The sequence below is a fragment of the Ictalurus furcatus genome, chromosome 3 (genome assembly GCF_023375685.1).
Source record: "Ictalurus furcatus strain D&B chromosome 3, Billie_1.0, whole genome shotgun sequence".
NCBI lineage: Eukaryota > Metazoa > Chordata > Actinopteri > Siluriformes > Ictaluridae > Ictalurus > Ictalurus furcatus.
In genome coordinates this window covers 20,275,801-20,290,801 of record NC_071257.1, presented here as the reverse complement: position 1 = coordinate 20,290,801, position 15,001 = coordinate 20,275,801, and the positions used below count along the sequence as shown (strand labels likewise).

General features: G+C 37.4%; 2 protein-coding genes across 2 annotated transcripts; both read right to left on the bottom strand.

The window, feature by feature from the left end:
* Positions 1–176: 176 nt before the first annotated feature.
* Positions 177–1,697, bottom strand: slc18a3a (solute carrier family 18 member 3a). Its single transcript, XM_053620129.1, has one exon. It carries the CDS (start codon positions 1,695–1,697, stop codon positions 177–179), a length of 1,521 nt encoding a protein of 506 aa, XP_053476104.1.
* A 5,773-nt stretch (positions 1,698–7,470) lies between these two features.
* Positions 7,471–14,938, bottom strand: rgra (retinal G protein coupled receptor a). Its single transcript, XM_053620128.1, has 7 exons — positions 14,317–14,938; positions 13,996–14,152; positions 13,577–13,698; positions 11,069–11,222; positions 9,267–9,384; positions 8,039–8,152; positions 7,471–7,857 (listed from the first exon to the last, which is right to left on the bottom strand). Exons 1-7 carry the CDS (start codon positions 14,393–14,395, stop codon positions 7,711–7,713), a joined length of 891 nt encoding a protein of 296 aa, XP_053476103.1. The 5' UTR covers positions 14,396–14,938; the 3' UTR covers positions 7,471–7,710.
* Between the last annotated feature and the right edge of the window lie 63 nt (positions 14,939–15,001).

Sequence of the window (15,001 nt, the reverse complement as noted above, 5' to 3'; positions counted from 1 at the left end):
TTTTTTTATGTTGCACCTTTTGCACCAGTGTGAAAGAATTTCTATGCAGTTGTATGGCTAGACTACACATTGAAGGCTGTTTTTCCAGACAGAGGTAAAGCCTACTTTGGGGTTAAATTGGTGTATATTAATTTGTGTCCGGGAAATTGACGCAGCACTTATTAGGAGTGTTGGTTTTACGCATATTCGGGATCAGATGTTTCCTCTTGAGAGTATGACCTGGGGTTTCCAGCAAATATACCGTTTTCATCCACCGGCAGAAAGTTGTCAGTTGTGCTGTAGCCCTTCTTCTTTTTCTTGGCTTGGCACTCTTCTAGTCTGATAGTGTCGTAGAGGCCTGTGGCCCCTTCCTCCAGCAGCATGTTTCTCTCAGAGTGAGACGGCTTCATGAGGCACACGTTGCGCAGAAGGAGCAGCGCTGGCGCGTAAAGCACGTTGGCGAGGCCCATGCCCAGGTTGAGCTGCACAAAACCTAGGTCGTGTACTATCTTACCAGCTACAACTGGACCCAGAGCATAGGCAACGCAGTAGGAGATGTCCGCAATGGCGTACACACCGCCATACACAGAGACATGACGCACATCGACCAGAAACGCAAGTGTGGGTAACAGCGCAGTGTCCACCAGCGCAATGCCAAAGCAGATGCCGCACAAGGGGATTATAAGTTGCTCAAAGTTTTTGCATGCTGGCACAGTGCAGGAGCTGGCACCTATTATAACCATGCCAAGAGCGCCATAAAACCATTGTAAGTGTGGGTGTCGCGCTGCCAGTTTTACAGTAATGTAGACACCTAAAATATGGGGGAAAAAAGCCGGCAACCAGGTAAGTCCGATCTGCCACTGGGACGCGTCCATGGTCTCCTCCATCCAATTCGCGATGGTGGGCTCCAGAAACGCAAGGGGGATGTTACACGTGGTCAGTGCACCTGCCACCACTGCTATATAGGGATCAATCATAAGTTTATAAATGGGTGTGCCAACTGGCATGTTTTCCCTGGTCCTGCTGGAGAATGGCTTAAGGACCGTCATGCACAAAATACCGTCGGCTAGACAGACACAGGCGAGGGCGAGAAATGGGACGCGCTTCCCTGCGAACTCGTAAAGCACCCCGCCGAAGGGGGGCGCCGCCAGGCTCCCGAACGAGATAAATGCCAAGGCGATGCCCAGGGCTCGACTCCTCTCGGCCTCCTCCGTGTACTTGTCTGCTATCATAGCGAGTCCTGACGTGTCTGCGAAAGCCGAACCGAGACCCTGCAGACTCCGCGCCACGAAAAGAGTCGCGTAGTTTTCAGCGAAGGCAAAAATGCACGTGGAAACAAACATGATGGAAAGTCCAATTAAAAGTGGTATGTCGTATCCAACGCGGTCTATGAAGGTGCCCGTCAAAGGATTTACAAGAAGTTGCAAAATGGCTTTGGATGCAAATAGGACACCGATCTGAACGTCGAAGTTTTCTGTGCTGTTGGAGGAGTTGTTTGATTCCCTTTCTAGGCGGGCTAAATAATCTGGAACGATTGGCACAATCACCATGTAAAGCATATTATCTAACAAAAGTGCCACACAGACGATTACTAGAATAATCCTCCGCTGTCGTTCGGGATCTTTTATAGCAGTGCCTAGTTGTTTAGTTCTTTCGCCCATCTCTGAGAGTTTAACCGCGGCAGACTGCGCCAAGCCACCGGATCCCTCTTCAGCCATAATTCCCACTTTTTCTTGTTTCAACGCAAACAATATAAGCGCTTTCCCGCACTGTGCTATGTTTTCACAGAATGGAATTTGCCTTCGTGTTTCTAATATACCATCAAACCGCGATTAGCTAATGAACTTTTCCTGCTTTACCTTCGCACGCTGCGCTCCTTCATTGCGCTCACTTTTCTCCTCTGCTGAGTTGAACGCGTTTTATGGGTTCATTGTAACTCGAACCGTCATTTAAGGTGATGAAGATAATTCAAACGCTCGCGCACAGGTTAGAAATTCACTCGGTCGTGTTCCATGGTGTGAGAAGTTGTCTTTTTGGAGACCGTGGTGCGCACAAAGCCGAAATGGCGCGACCTTTCACCTGAATAGATGAAGATGATGCACCTATAGCGCTATAAGGCATGCCATCACCACAGTTGAGCTCGCCACTGCTGGTGCTGATGTGGGTGAGACACTCGCATGTGTGCTTGCAGATTCCATTCAAGCCTTTTTTCCCAGGGATGTGACGCACTTCTTGCTTGCCCCCCAGTGGTTCCCCAATCAGCCCCATTTATTAAGTTTATTTAACACAACAGCATATTAAAGCCACGCCCTACAAATAAATGCGATTAAGCTTCATTTAAAAAACAAACAAACAAACAAAAACATTAGGAACAACATTCATAAGCGCCATTACAAGTGATTCATATTTTATGAGTGATTCATGTTTTTGAAAACTATGATACACCACTAAACATGAAATATTTTCTTCTATTCATTATTGTAGAACTATAGCGTAAGTGTAATGAATGTTAATAACTATAATACTAAAACTATAATAAATGACTTTTCATTTCTTTAATTAGGGATTGTGGCATTCTTTCACTGTGCTAATTGCTCCGTAAATCACATCACAGTAATTGCTGTGCTTGTTTCTGAGTTCTATTTACTAGTCTAATTATTGAAGCGCACTTGAATAATATAAGCTACAAAACATATCTGTAATTAAAAAATAAATAAATAAATAAACAAACAAACAAATAAATAAATCAACCGTTACCGCAAGCCGCGAGTCTCTTCTCATATTGGTTATGACAAACATCTGTACGTAGCCAAGAACAAAACTAATACAAGTCATGTGCCATGTGCAACTGTGCTGTGGTGTTATATGTACAGCATTTTATTTCTGCTGCTTGTGAGGTACATTTTGAATAACCACGAATCTGCTTTTATTTATGCATGTTGGAGAACTGACCTTTTTGAAGCTGACCTGCTTTAAAAGTCTAACCCTAAAATATCCGGCGTCTGTACAATGATACGCGAGACTTTCAAATGTTCAAAGCAGAAAACACCGGGTGGTTAACATTCTTCACAGTGTGCAAATAGGAGTATTCTTGATAGTAAGTTATCTAAAGAGAGATCTGAGTATTAGGCTGGCGAATTTAAGTAAATATCAGTGTTTATGTGTGTAGTCTTCATTTGTAAGTCGCTTTGCATAAAAGCGTCTGCTAAATGAATAAATGTAAATGTAAATAAATGTGAGTTTGCTCGGAAACGAATGCGGCTGAACTTCAGCACCACAGTGAAGAGGACAGCTACAGTATCCGCTAGGTTTTACAGCTAACCCCAGTGTACCTCTAACTCTAACCACCTTACACATTTACAGTTGTGACACAATGCTGTTTCAGCAGATTAATGCTGTGACATTGCAACAGAAAATACACTTACAACACATTTCACAAAGTTCTCTTAATCTTATTGAAAATGTGACATAGATGATTACACGTTGGGGTTTGGCGCCATCACGTGTTAAAGCGAGTTAAAGCAAAACATCAACGAGTGATTGTCCATCTCCTCTTTAGAAAGATATTAGTGACATCTAGAGGTTTTAGAGAAGTACAGCGCTTACAGCCAGAAAGTGCAGAAACCCTTTTACTCACTGTCGTGGTGAAACACGTAGACCATTCATTATTCTTTCATATTGGGAAACACAATAGTTTAACCTCACAACCTAAATGCATCTCCCATTAAAAGTGGGGAACTGTGTGTGGGCATAATGTATAAAATTGCAGGATTTATCTTTGGCTTTAAAAATGTAATATTAAGCAACATTTGGGAAATAAGATCGACAGAAGGATCACATCTAACTGAATTTAGTCAAGAATTCTTTATCAGTAGAGGTTCCAATAAAAAAAACACTTTTTTTGTTGAACTATGGGGTTAACATATTTGACTTTGGGGTTTGGGGTTCGATTCCCACCTGCATCCTGTGTCCGCAAAGCTTTCATGTTCTCCCTGTGAAGAGAGAGAAAGAAAGAAAGTTTTTCTGTGACCTGTTTCGTTCAAGTGATGCAAAATAATGGCTGCTCTTTTTTGGGGATGGCTACTCTTACAAAAATTACTTGGTATTTCTTGGGGAGGCATGATGGCTTAGTGTTTAGCAAGTTTTCCTTGCACCTCTGGGGTTGGGAGTCCAATTCCTGCCTCCGCTCTATGTGCATGGAGTTTGCATGTTCTCCCTATGCTTTGGGTACTTTGGTTTCCTCCCCCAGTCCAAAGACATGTGCTGTAGGCTGATTGGCATCTCTAAATTGTCCATAGTGTGTGAATGGGTGTGTGATTTTCCCCTGCGATTGGTTAGCACCCTGCCCAGGGTGTTCTTCTCCTTGTGCCCCGAGTTACTTTGGATATGTTCCAGGCTTCCCCCTGTGTATAGGATAAGCGGCATGGAAAATGGATGGAAGGGTGAATGGATGGATAGATGGGGCTATGGGAATGCTCCTTGCAGTTTTATTCACAGTTAAAAATCAAGAACTGTAAAACAGTCACCTTAAATAATGTATAAAGTAACAGATTTAAAGAGCTAATTTTGTGTAAACATTGACCCAAAGCTCTCACTGTGGATCCTGATTATTGTTCTTTAAAACGATCTAAAAAGTAAAACTATATTTTATCAACAGCGTTGCATGTATGATTATAGAAAAGTGCTTAATATTCCTTTATTTCCATTGATATGTCAGAGTAAAACAGAATACGAGGTTAAAGTAGGCTACATTGACAACAATTATTAATGGTGAACTGTATTGTAAAATGCTGGTTTTATAAGCGTAAATAGTTCATGAGATTCACCAGAAGTCTCTGGAAATCACTCTGATCCTTTTATCTGAAAGTATTGTTTGACAATGTGTTTATCTTTTGCATCCCTGGATATAATACGGATTGAATTCTTTATCTGTTATTTGGTCAAGGGAAGGCAAAAAGACAGAGAAATGCATCAAGTCAATCCCTCTTACTGGCTCTTAGGCCAGTATCTTTGGTGTATTTTCTGATATACAATTTGACCTGACCTGATTTGAGCCCAATCACTGGAGATGCATCATACTGTATAAATTCCAAAGATACTAAAATATTCCTCATGTCCTTGTATGCACATAGACAAGTCTACCCCAAACACATACTTTAAAACACACACAACATTCCTGGTACTTTTTTGTTTTGCATGATACACTCCAAACAATGATTCATTAATTATTTAAAAAATTGCTTAGTGTACAGTAAAATCCCTAGTGTTGAATTAACACCCAGAGTGTTTATTTGAGTCCAATAGACTTATATAAACACTCTGGGCGTGAATTCAACACTGTGGGTGTTAAATTAACACTTGTGATTTTGTTGTGTGTACTGATTTACCCCCTCTATTTTCTCCCCAATTTGGTCATATAACCCAAAATATAATTTATATAATTCATATAATGTCCCATAAAATGGGACAGTATGGAAAATGCAGAAAATAAACAAACAAAAAAGTCATTTGAAAATTCAGTTCACCCTGTACTATATTGAAAACACGCTATTAACACATTATTTGATGTTTTATTTTGTGAATTGAATTTATTTTTGAAACTATACATTCAGTCAGAAAATTAATGTGTAATGCTTTTGAATTCTCTGATAACATGTCAGTTAAATCTCAGAGCATGTCCACAATACAATGATAACCACTGGATCAAACGCTAGGTAGACTAAGGGCTTCGTTAATCATTATTTATGTAGAAAAATGTGGTTGGCGTGATCTGGTTCTTAAATAACATTCAGAGAAATATTCAAACATGTATCTATTGGTAATGATACAGAAGATACTGATAAGACATCACAGCTGAGAATTTTTTTCAAGAATTAATACCAAAGACACTGCCAAGCCATAACAACATACTATATATAATGCACTAGAATATCTCAGGCAACAAAATATCATGAACAAATAATTTTTTAATTCCCTCGTTCACGCTCTCTCTCTCTCTCTCTGATTCATATGTATGATGTCTTTCCACTTTGTAAAATTACAGTACATCTAACATTAATATAATTAATACTTTTTAATCAATCCGCAAATCACTTCACAGTGCACGTCAGTAACTACAGTACAAATGATCATAATACAGATAATAATAGATCATAGTGTCAGCCCACATTCACAGTATTAAAAAAATCACAGAAAATCATGACAATACAATATTAATTGTCACAATTGATCACAGGAATAAATCACTAACACATTAAGAAAGGATCACTAACAACCTTGTTGATCTGATGTGCTATTACAGTTTTTTCTTTCCTAAAGCTTATGTTTGCTACCCAAGAACAAACGTCTATGTGTGGTTGATCCAGACCAACAGATAAACAGTGCCTATTGCTTTTGGATTAAGCCCTGCTTGAATCACTGTGTACAGAATGATGAATGTTTGTAAAAGTTTGGTTGTTTTGTGGCTTTGCTTTCTGTCTGGATTATAGTAGTTTACTTCAGTAGTTAAAGTAGTGTGTATGTACTGTACATTTAATCTCTAAAATGATGTTTAACTTGTTTTGGTTATGTTTAGTAATAAAAATGCAGCAAGAATTGCAACATAAAGTGGATTATCATGATTTTATCATCTAAATTTCTTAATGAGAGAGAGAACTCTTTCATTAAGAGATGGAGTGATAAAAACAACAATGCTAAAAAAAAAGTTATATTCAGAACTTTTATGCTCCTGCACCTTGGATTATAGCACTGTAATGTTTTACATTTCCAATTATATCTGTGTAGATAAAGAGGTAGGATTTTTTTCACACACACTATTTGGCCAAAAGTGTCTGGACACCATCACACTTGTTGAACATCCCATTCCAAAACCTTTGACATTAATATGGAGTTGGTCCCCTCTTTGCTGTTATAATAACCTGCACTCTTCTGGGAAGGCTTTCCACTAAATTTTGGAACTTGGCTAGGGGGGATTGTGCCCATTCAGCCACAATATCTTTAGTAAAGTCAGGGACTGATGTTGCATAAGGAGGCCAGGTGTGCAGTCTGCTTTCCAGTTCAACCCAAAGGTGTTCAGTGGGGTTGATGTCAGGGCTCTGTGCAGGTCACTTAGGTTCTTCCACACCAACCTTGGTAAACCATGTCTTCATTAACCTTGTTTTGTGCACAGGGACAGTGTCATGCCGGAACAGGTTTGGGCCTCTTAGTTCCAGTGAAGGGAAATCAAAATACTGCAGCATACAAAAACATTCTAGATATTTATGTGCTTCCAACTTTGTGGCAACAGTTTAGGGAAGACCCACATATGGGTGTGATGGTCAGGTGTCCACATACCTTTGGCAATAAAGTGTATCACTGTCACATATGTGAACAGTTTAAGATATGGACTGTGTGAACACATGAAAGAGGGAGTGAGATGTGCAGGATGAAAGGCAGTTTGACATAATTGCAGTATGTCTTGTGCATAATCACCTCCTGTCTGGTAATTCTTAATCCTTGGAAAATGTATATTATGAAAATGTATACAATCATGTCATGGAAAGGAAGATTTGCAATCTGGAGTTTGATCATAGTGCTTTTTGTAGGAAATAAATATGTTTTAGTATGTAATATGTAAATACTGTTACATTGCCCAACAATGTTCTCAGAATTCTCTGAATTCAGTGTGACTCTGATCAGGATAAAGCAGTTAATAAAGTTGAATGAATGACTGAATTAATGATGAATGATTATTCATTTAAACTTAGTCTCAGTAGGAGCTGGAGATTCAGTCTTTTCTCCTGTGAGCAGCTGCCAGATTCCTCCTCTGTAATTCTCATTTCCAAGTGCGTAAACAAAGACATTGAAAGTTGGAGAGGTCTTAGCGACGATAGGAGCAATCTGCAAAGACACACATAGGTGTACTTATGGTTTACCTTAATAATACATTAAAACCCCTATAAATTAAGTTAATAAATCCACTCAGTGTGCAGTGCACATAGAGCATGGTATCACTGATAAAATAAAAATAACTTAGGCTTTATGACTTAGATTTTTTGAAATTGAGACTTGATAGTGTTACCATTCTCAGTTTAGGAGACAAAACATTCACATTTTCCACGGCAGCATAGAAGGCGAGGATCCCATAAGGGCTCCAGCAGAACAGCAAGGTTTTTAAAGGAGTGCTACAGTTAAACTGTAGGGAGGACAGAGAAGTGAATTAGTCATGGAGTTTGTCTGATTGTGCTAGTCATATTACTAGTCAAGGGTATGGACACACATGATCATTGATGGCTTTTCTTTCATGTTTACAATCTTGTACTAGTTTATAATAATAATAATGATGATATTAACACATTTTAGAATAGAACTATGCAGTGAGCAAGACAATTATTTAATATTTAAAATTATTAACAGTATTTCTCATGAAGTTTTGTACACTGTTGGCATCATCTCAACCAGCTTAAAAATGTACTTATCCAAAATTACATTTTGATTCAGAAATAAATGTATACACAAACATTAACTTTAATATTTATATGTCTTAGAAACTAATTTCAACCATAAGCTATAAGACAATGAAACATGTATATATTCAGTCTTGTTTGCACAAACTTGTGTGTGTTAGATAAAATAAGCAATAAATGCCTTGATGCTTTTGGTTAAATCTCAAATGCTATTCTTGGGATTAGTTTCCTAGTCACAGATTAGGTTTAGGCTTGGATAACACAGTGGCTGAAAATCCTGTTTAATCTTTATTGTAAATATATAAATATATATATATATATATATATATATATTTACAATAAAGATTAATATTATAGTACAATAATATATATATATATATATAATAATACTGACTCACATAGCTAATACATATATATGTAGTATAATGAATGGTCTGCGTACTATTTACTTGTACACATGTTTCATTTAACATGTAGAAATGTATCTCTATGTAAGTTCTTTGGATTTATTTATAATATATAGCCCCAAGGAGCACACTGATTGAATACAATACCTGTATAATATGGTAATACAAATATGAATAATTGAATATTCATATGGAAAATGGTGAACAACACAACAACAACAACAACAACAACAATAATAATAATAATAATAATAATAATAATGTGACAAAAGAGCATATTGACTAAAAAATGCAGGTACACAGCTTTTCACAACTGTAGAATTTGTTTCAGTAATATGCATATGTGCTCTTTTTTCAAGTGTCTATTTATGATACCAACGATATTTACCAGAAGAATGTTGTTAATGTTGACATATATGCAAAATATTTTTCTTACCCTTTGCTGGCCCATCTTCTTGAACTTCTTGTCAATGGATTGGTATGAGAAGAACACAATCAGCACTTGAATTCCCATGTTACAAATGGCCATTGGAATCAGATAGGTGACATAGTTCCTAAGTGAAATGCATGAGGTCATGTTATTGTACTTGTCCTTTTTGTATTGTGCACAAATGTAGAAGGGGTCAAGCAGGTGCCACATGACAGTGTAAGATTCTGAACAACCCAGTCTCACAGAAAAAAAATGTTCACATGTAATCTGCAGCAATTTCTATATGTTGAATATCAATGTTCTAGCACAAGCATTCATTGAATAGCAATGTATCATACGTTCACTCAAATGCTCTGTATGAGATGTTCTGCACTATGTAATATTTTTTGTCTTAATATAAAAAAATCTTTTTAGACATTTTGAGCATTGTCTACTTTATGCATAAAGTTAGCACTTTTCACAACATATTATTATACTTAGCAAGCTCATGAAACAAGCTGAACTCCTCACAGTCTTTGCAAACACAATCAGGTTTGCAAGGTACATGATACGGATAATTTTAAGGCTGTAAATTCTTTAGGCTACTGAGAATACAGAGACTTTCTACATTTTGAAAACATACGTTCTACTGTGCGGTGTTACCATGTGATTTGCAAGCCCAGTTTTGTTTGCAGAGAAGAGTTTCATGAACCTGTTAGATAAAATCATATGTTATGAAAAGCATAAACTTTCAGCATGAGGTATGCAATACTCAATATATACTCAGCAAAAAAATAAACGTCCTCTCACATTCAATTGCTTTTATTTACAGCAAATTTCTTAACATGTGTAAATATTTGTATTAACATAAAAACATTCAACTGAGACAAACAACTGTGAACAAATTTCACAGAGGTTTGATGAACAGAAATTGAATAATGTATCCCTTAACAAAGGGGGGGGTCAGTATCAAATGTAACAGTCAGTATCTGGTGTGGCCACTAGCTGCTTTAAGTACTTCAGTGATTCTAATCTGTAAAGTTTATTTGGATTTTACAAAATTATCTTTAAAACACAGTTTCCTGAAAAAAGGACGTTTCTCTTTTTGCTAAGTACATTTAAAAAAAAAAATAGGTAAAATTATTTATTGCAGATCTTTTTCAAATAGTATAGTTGTGGATGTGGGCTTGGTTGCAATATATTGGGGTAGAAGGTGACATAAAGAGCATTTGATTGAATGTTTGATATATTGCTATACAATGTATGTTTGTGCCAAAAGGTTGATATTCATTGTATAGAAGATGCTGCAGATAAGTTGCATGCAAATGCTGTTTTCTGTGAAACTGTGGTATTCTGAAACCTCATGGTAAATATATATGAGTCAAAATGTGACTGACTTTCCAAACACAATATCACCTGAAATTGTTATATAATTAAGAATAAATTCCAGTATGAATGGAGTTGCTACAATTACTTTTGAAAGACAGACTGATGTATTTGACCACTAAGGTATAATAGAACAGGAACACTGTGATATTTTCATATAACTAGGACAGAGACTACATTATGTGAAAACAAAGTGTTTTGGTACTGTATATCATGGCCCAAATTACTAGTAATTATTGATATATAATGTATTGAATCAAAACTAAGGGGAATATGTCAAACACTTAAATATATGTTATAGTATAATTAATATAATTAATCCAAATATGAATTTGGTTCATTATGCTAATAGTAATGATTGCGCTACTAAATGTAAGAGTAGTGGCATGGGGGATAAAGCTTTGATCAAAACAAGAACCTAACCTAAAAGGAATGTCTCATACCTATCTCCTTTGCTTAAATCTAGAGTACAGCAGGTCCTCAGGGGCTCATAGTCATACTCTCCCCAACCAATCAATGGCATAGCTGCCCAGAAGGCAGTAAAGACCCAGATGAAGGTAGCTATGGTGATGGCACTGCTCCACTGCAACTTTGCTCCTTTTGTAATAAAAAACAACAACAAAAATTGACCCACACACCACCAATTTGCAATATTTAAAGTATTTTTCTCACATGTTGCCATTATACAGTCTCCTTCAAAAGTATTGGAATGGCAAGGCCAATTCTAGCAAACACCATTAAAATGAAAGCTGAAATTCTGATCTATCATCTCATATTCATCTTTTGCTCTTAAACCCAAATGTCTTCAGTGTATAAAAAAAAAGAATTGGCCTTGCCATTCTGTTACTTTTGGATAAGTCTGTATGGTTTTAACTTTAGCTGAAATGCTAGCCTGGAAGAGGGTAGTGCTGTATGATCTATTTAATATTTGTCCAGATTTTGCACAATTACAAACAAATGTTTAAAAGATTATGTCTATGAAGGTCCTTTCAGATACTACTAGAAGTCCTATTTCAGTTTGTAGCACAATAACAGATGCTTTCAAACAGTGATGTAAGATCTCTTACACTAACACACTAATACACTAACTGAACACTCTATTAGAAACACCTGTACACCTACTCATTTATAAAATTATATAATCAATCAATCATGTGACAGCAGTGCAATACATAAAATCAGTTACGGGCAAGCAGCTTCAGATAACGTTCACATCAACCATCAGAATGGAGAAAAAATCTGATCTCAATGATTTTGACCATGGCATGATTGTGGTGCCAGACGGGCTGGTTTGAGTATTTCTATAACTGCTGATCTCCTGGGATTTTCATGAACATCAGTCTCTAGAGTTTACTCAGAATGATGCAATAAAGAAAAAATATACAGTGAGTGGCAGTTCTGCAGACAGAAATGCCTTGTTGATGAGAAATGCCAATGGAGAATGGCCAAACTGGTTTGAGCTGACAGAAAGGCTACAGTAACTCAGATAACCACGCTGTACAATTGTGGTGAGTGGAAAAGCATCTCAACATGTACAACACATCGGACACATCAGCTGAGAACAGAACGCTGAGGCTGAAGTGAGCACAGGCTCACCAAAACTGGACACCTGAAGCCTGGAAAAATTTAGCCTAGTCTGATGAACCTCAGTTTCAGCTGAGGCACACAGATGGTAGGGTCAGAATTTTCATGAATCTATGAACCCAACCTGAGTTGTGTCAACAATCCAGGCTGGTGTAATGGTGTGGGGAAGGTTTACTCGGCACACTTTTGGCCTATTAATTTCAATCAATCATCTCTTGGATGCCACAGCCTATTTGATTATTGTTGCTGACCATGTGCATCCCTACATGTCCACAATTTACCCATCATTTAATGACTACTTCCAGCATGATAATGCAACATGTCACAAAGCAAAAGTTATCTCAAATTGGATTCATGAACATGACAATGAGGTCAGTGTTCTTCAGTGGCCTTCCCAGTCAACAGATCTGAATCCAATAGAACACTTTTGGGATGTGGTACAGTAGAACAGGAGATTCACAGCATGAAAATGCACCTGAAAATTTTTCATGAATTGTGTGATGCGATCATGTCAACATGGACCAAAATCTCAATGGAATGTTTCCAACAGCTTGTGGAATCTATGCCATGGTTTTGAGAGCAAAGGGAGGCTCTACTCAGTATTAGTATAGTGTTCCTAATAAAGTGTTCTGTGAGAGTATATGCATATTGAACTCTCTCCGTTGGTAAACCCTGCTCTTGTTCTTGGTGGACAATGGCTTTTTTGGATAGTCCTAATTAGGACTCTATTTACAAACCCAAGATGCTAGCTATTCACAGAAGCTTTTGTGATGGATGAATGGATTACACCTCTATAGCCATGTAGAGTAAAGGTCCACTGAGTAGGTTCTGTGCCAGATAGACCTTTTTCATTGTTGATCAAACTGAAGAAAATCCTGCCAAATATAATTCTTAGGACCATTAAAGCAGTGGTTCTTAAAGTGGGGCCCCAAGTTGTCCATAAATCATACCTGGGAGCTCAGTGTTTTTTTTGTTTGTTTGTTTGTTTTTGTTACACTGGTGTATATCACAACCCATTATTGCCAAAATCATTGTTATATTCCTTATTGAGTTCTTATAGTTATTAACCAGTTTGACTGAATTAATTAAATCCAAACCAAGTAGGCCTATAAATAATATTAAATTATTTATTCTGTCGGTGGAAAGCTCTTTAATGTCAATAAATAGCCAAAAATCACTGTACACATTTCAATAATGAGCCACAATGTCTGAATTATTGGATTATGTTCTTAAAATAATTATGTGCTGAGGGGGTTTGAGAACTTCTGCATTAATGTGTATTACTTGAACTTGAGAGAGTTTGTATTATTGAACTTGAGAGAGAGAGATTAGTGTACATAAACACAAACTGTTGTCATTTTCCTTACTGGTACTGTATTGGTGGTATCTGTCCCAAGCAATGGCTGCAATGAAATGGATGCTAGAGAGGGCATTTAGGAATCCATGAAAGCCATGGGTTTGGCATCCTTCAGACCCATAGGGCCAGTATCTGTAAGTTTGTTTATCACAAAAAAACAAAAACAAAAACAAACAAAAATTGGTTAGAACATATTTTCCAGCCTTTCATAAATAATGGGTAAAATCGCAACAGGTAAAAGAAGTAATCACGTTGTGAATGAGCACATACAGTCAGTGCATATAACTGACTGCAGTAACATCTGTTATAATGTAAATTAACTAACTCTTTATTGCTTATACCCCACACATCTTTTATTTCCTGATTCACCATGCTGATTCAGTCATCACATAAAATGTCAACAGGATCATCCATTTTTTCCAAACTCACCTCAGAAAGCTTGAAAACGCAGCAACAGTGGCGTTTGTAGAAATGCCCATATCTGCTAAAGCCAAACTGAATACCAGGAAGTTACTCGGAGTCCGCAAATCTCGTATTTTAAGGAAAGCAATAACGGTGACAGCATTCATGAAAAATCCAAGGAGTCCTTCAGAACACATCAGAGAGGAAATAGCGCACTGAAGTGTTACACAACGTGCAGGGAGGACATTACATCGCACCATGGTTGTTAAACGTTACATCCAAAGCGTCATTTCAACAACAACAACAACAACAAATCATCACAATCAAATCGTCAACATTGTTTCTTACCCTCCACAAGCAGACATGATCCCAATGCAAAAATATCGAGCTCAGAGAATCCCTCCGGCAGAGGAGAAGAAGCATCCATATCGAAGTTGATCTGTTTTTGTTTGTTTGTTTTTTTTCTTAAATGTAATATTTATTCAGAAATTTGAAATAAATCCCAGAAACAACATACCTAAGCTCGAGTGTGATCAGAACAGAAGGTTAATATATTCGTGAGAAAAAGGCAGGAATGTGGTTATGCAAAAGCCCAAATCCACCGAAGAATTTCTTAATGAACACATCCGGCGTGACCTCATTAATACGTGTTTACACAATGCGCCCATTCAGTTACACAACAAGCCGCTCGGTGGTCCTTTCTGTCTGAACTGTAGTGAATGACATGGCCCAGCCCACCGCAACACTCTCCTTTGTTACTGTATGTCTGATTGGTCTAAACATGTGGGGGTAGTCTCTATAAAGTCTCTATACATCCCTCCATCTCTGTCAGCTTCCACACAGCTGGCTATCACACAGTGTCCAGGTGTTGATAAGATACTGTATACGATGCCATATGTGAAGAGCATGCAGATTCCTTTTCTTTGCAACAAAAACACATATATCTAATTATTGCCAGTCTGCATTTTAATTTCATTAATTTTATACCCGACTTTCCATGCTAAATGTGGTTTAAAATGTGGGCTATTTATTT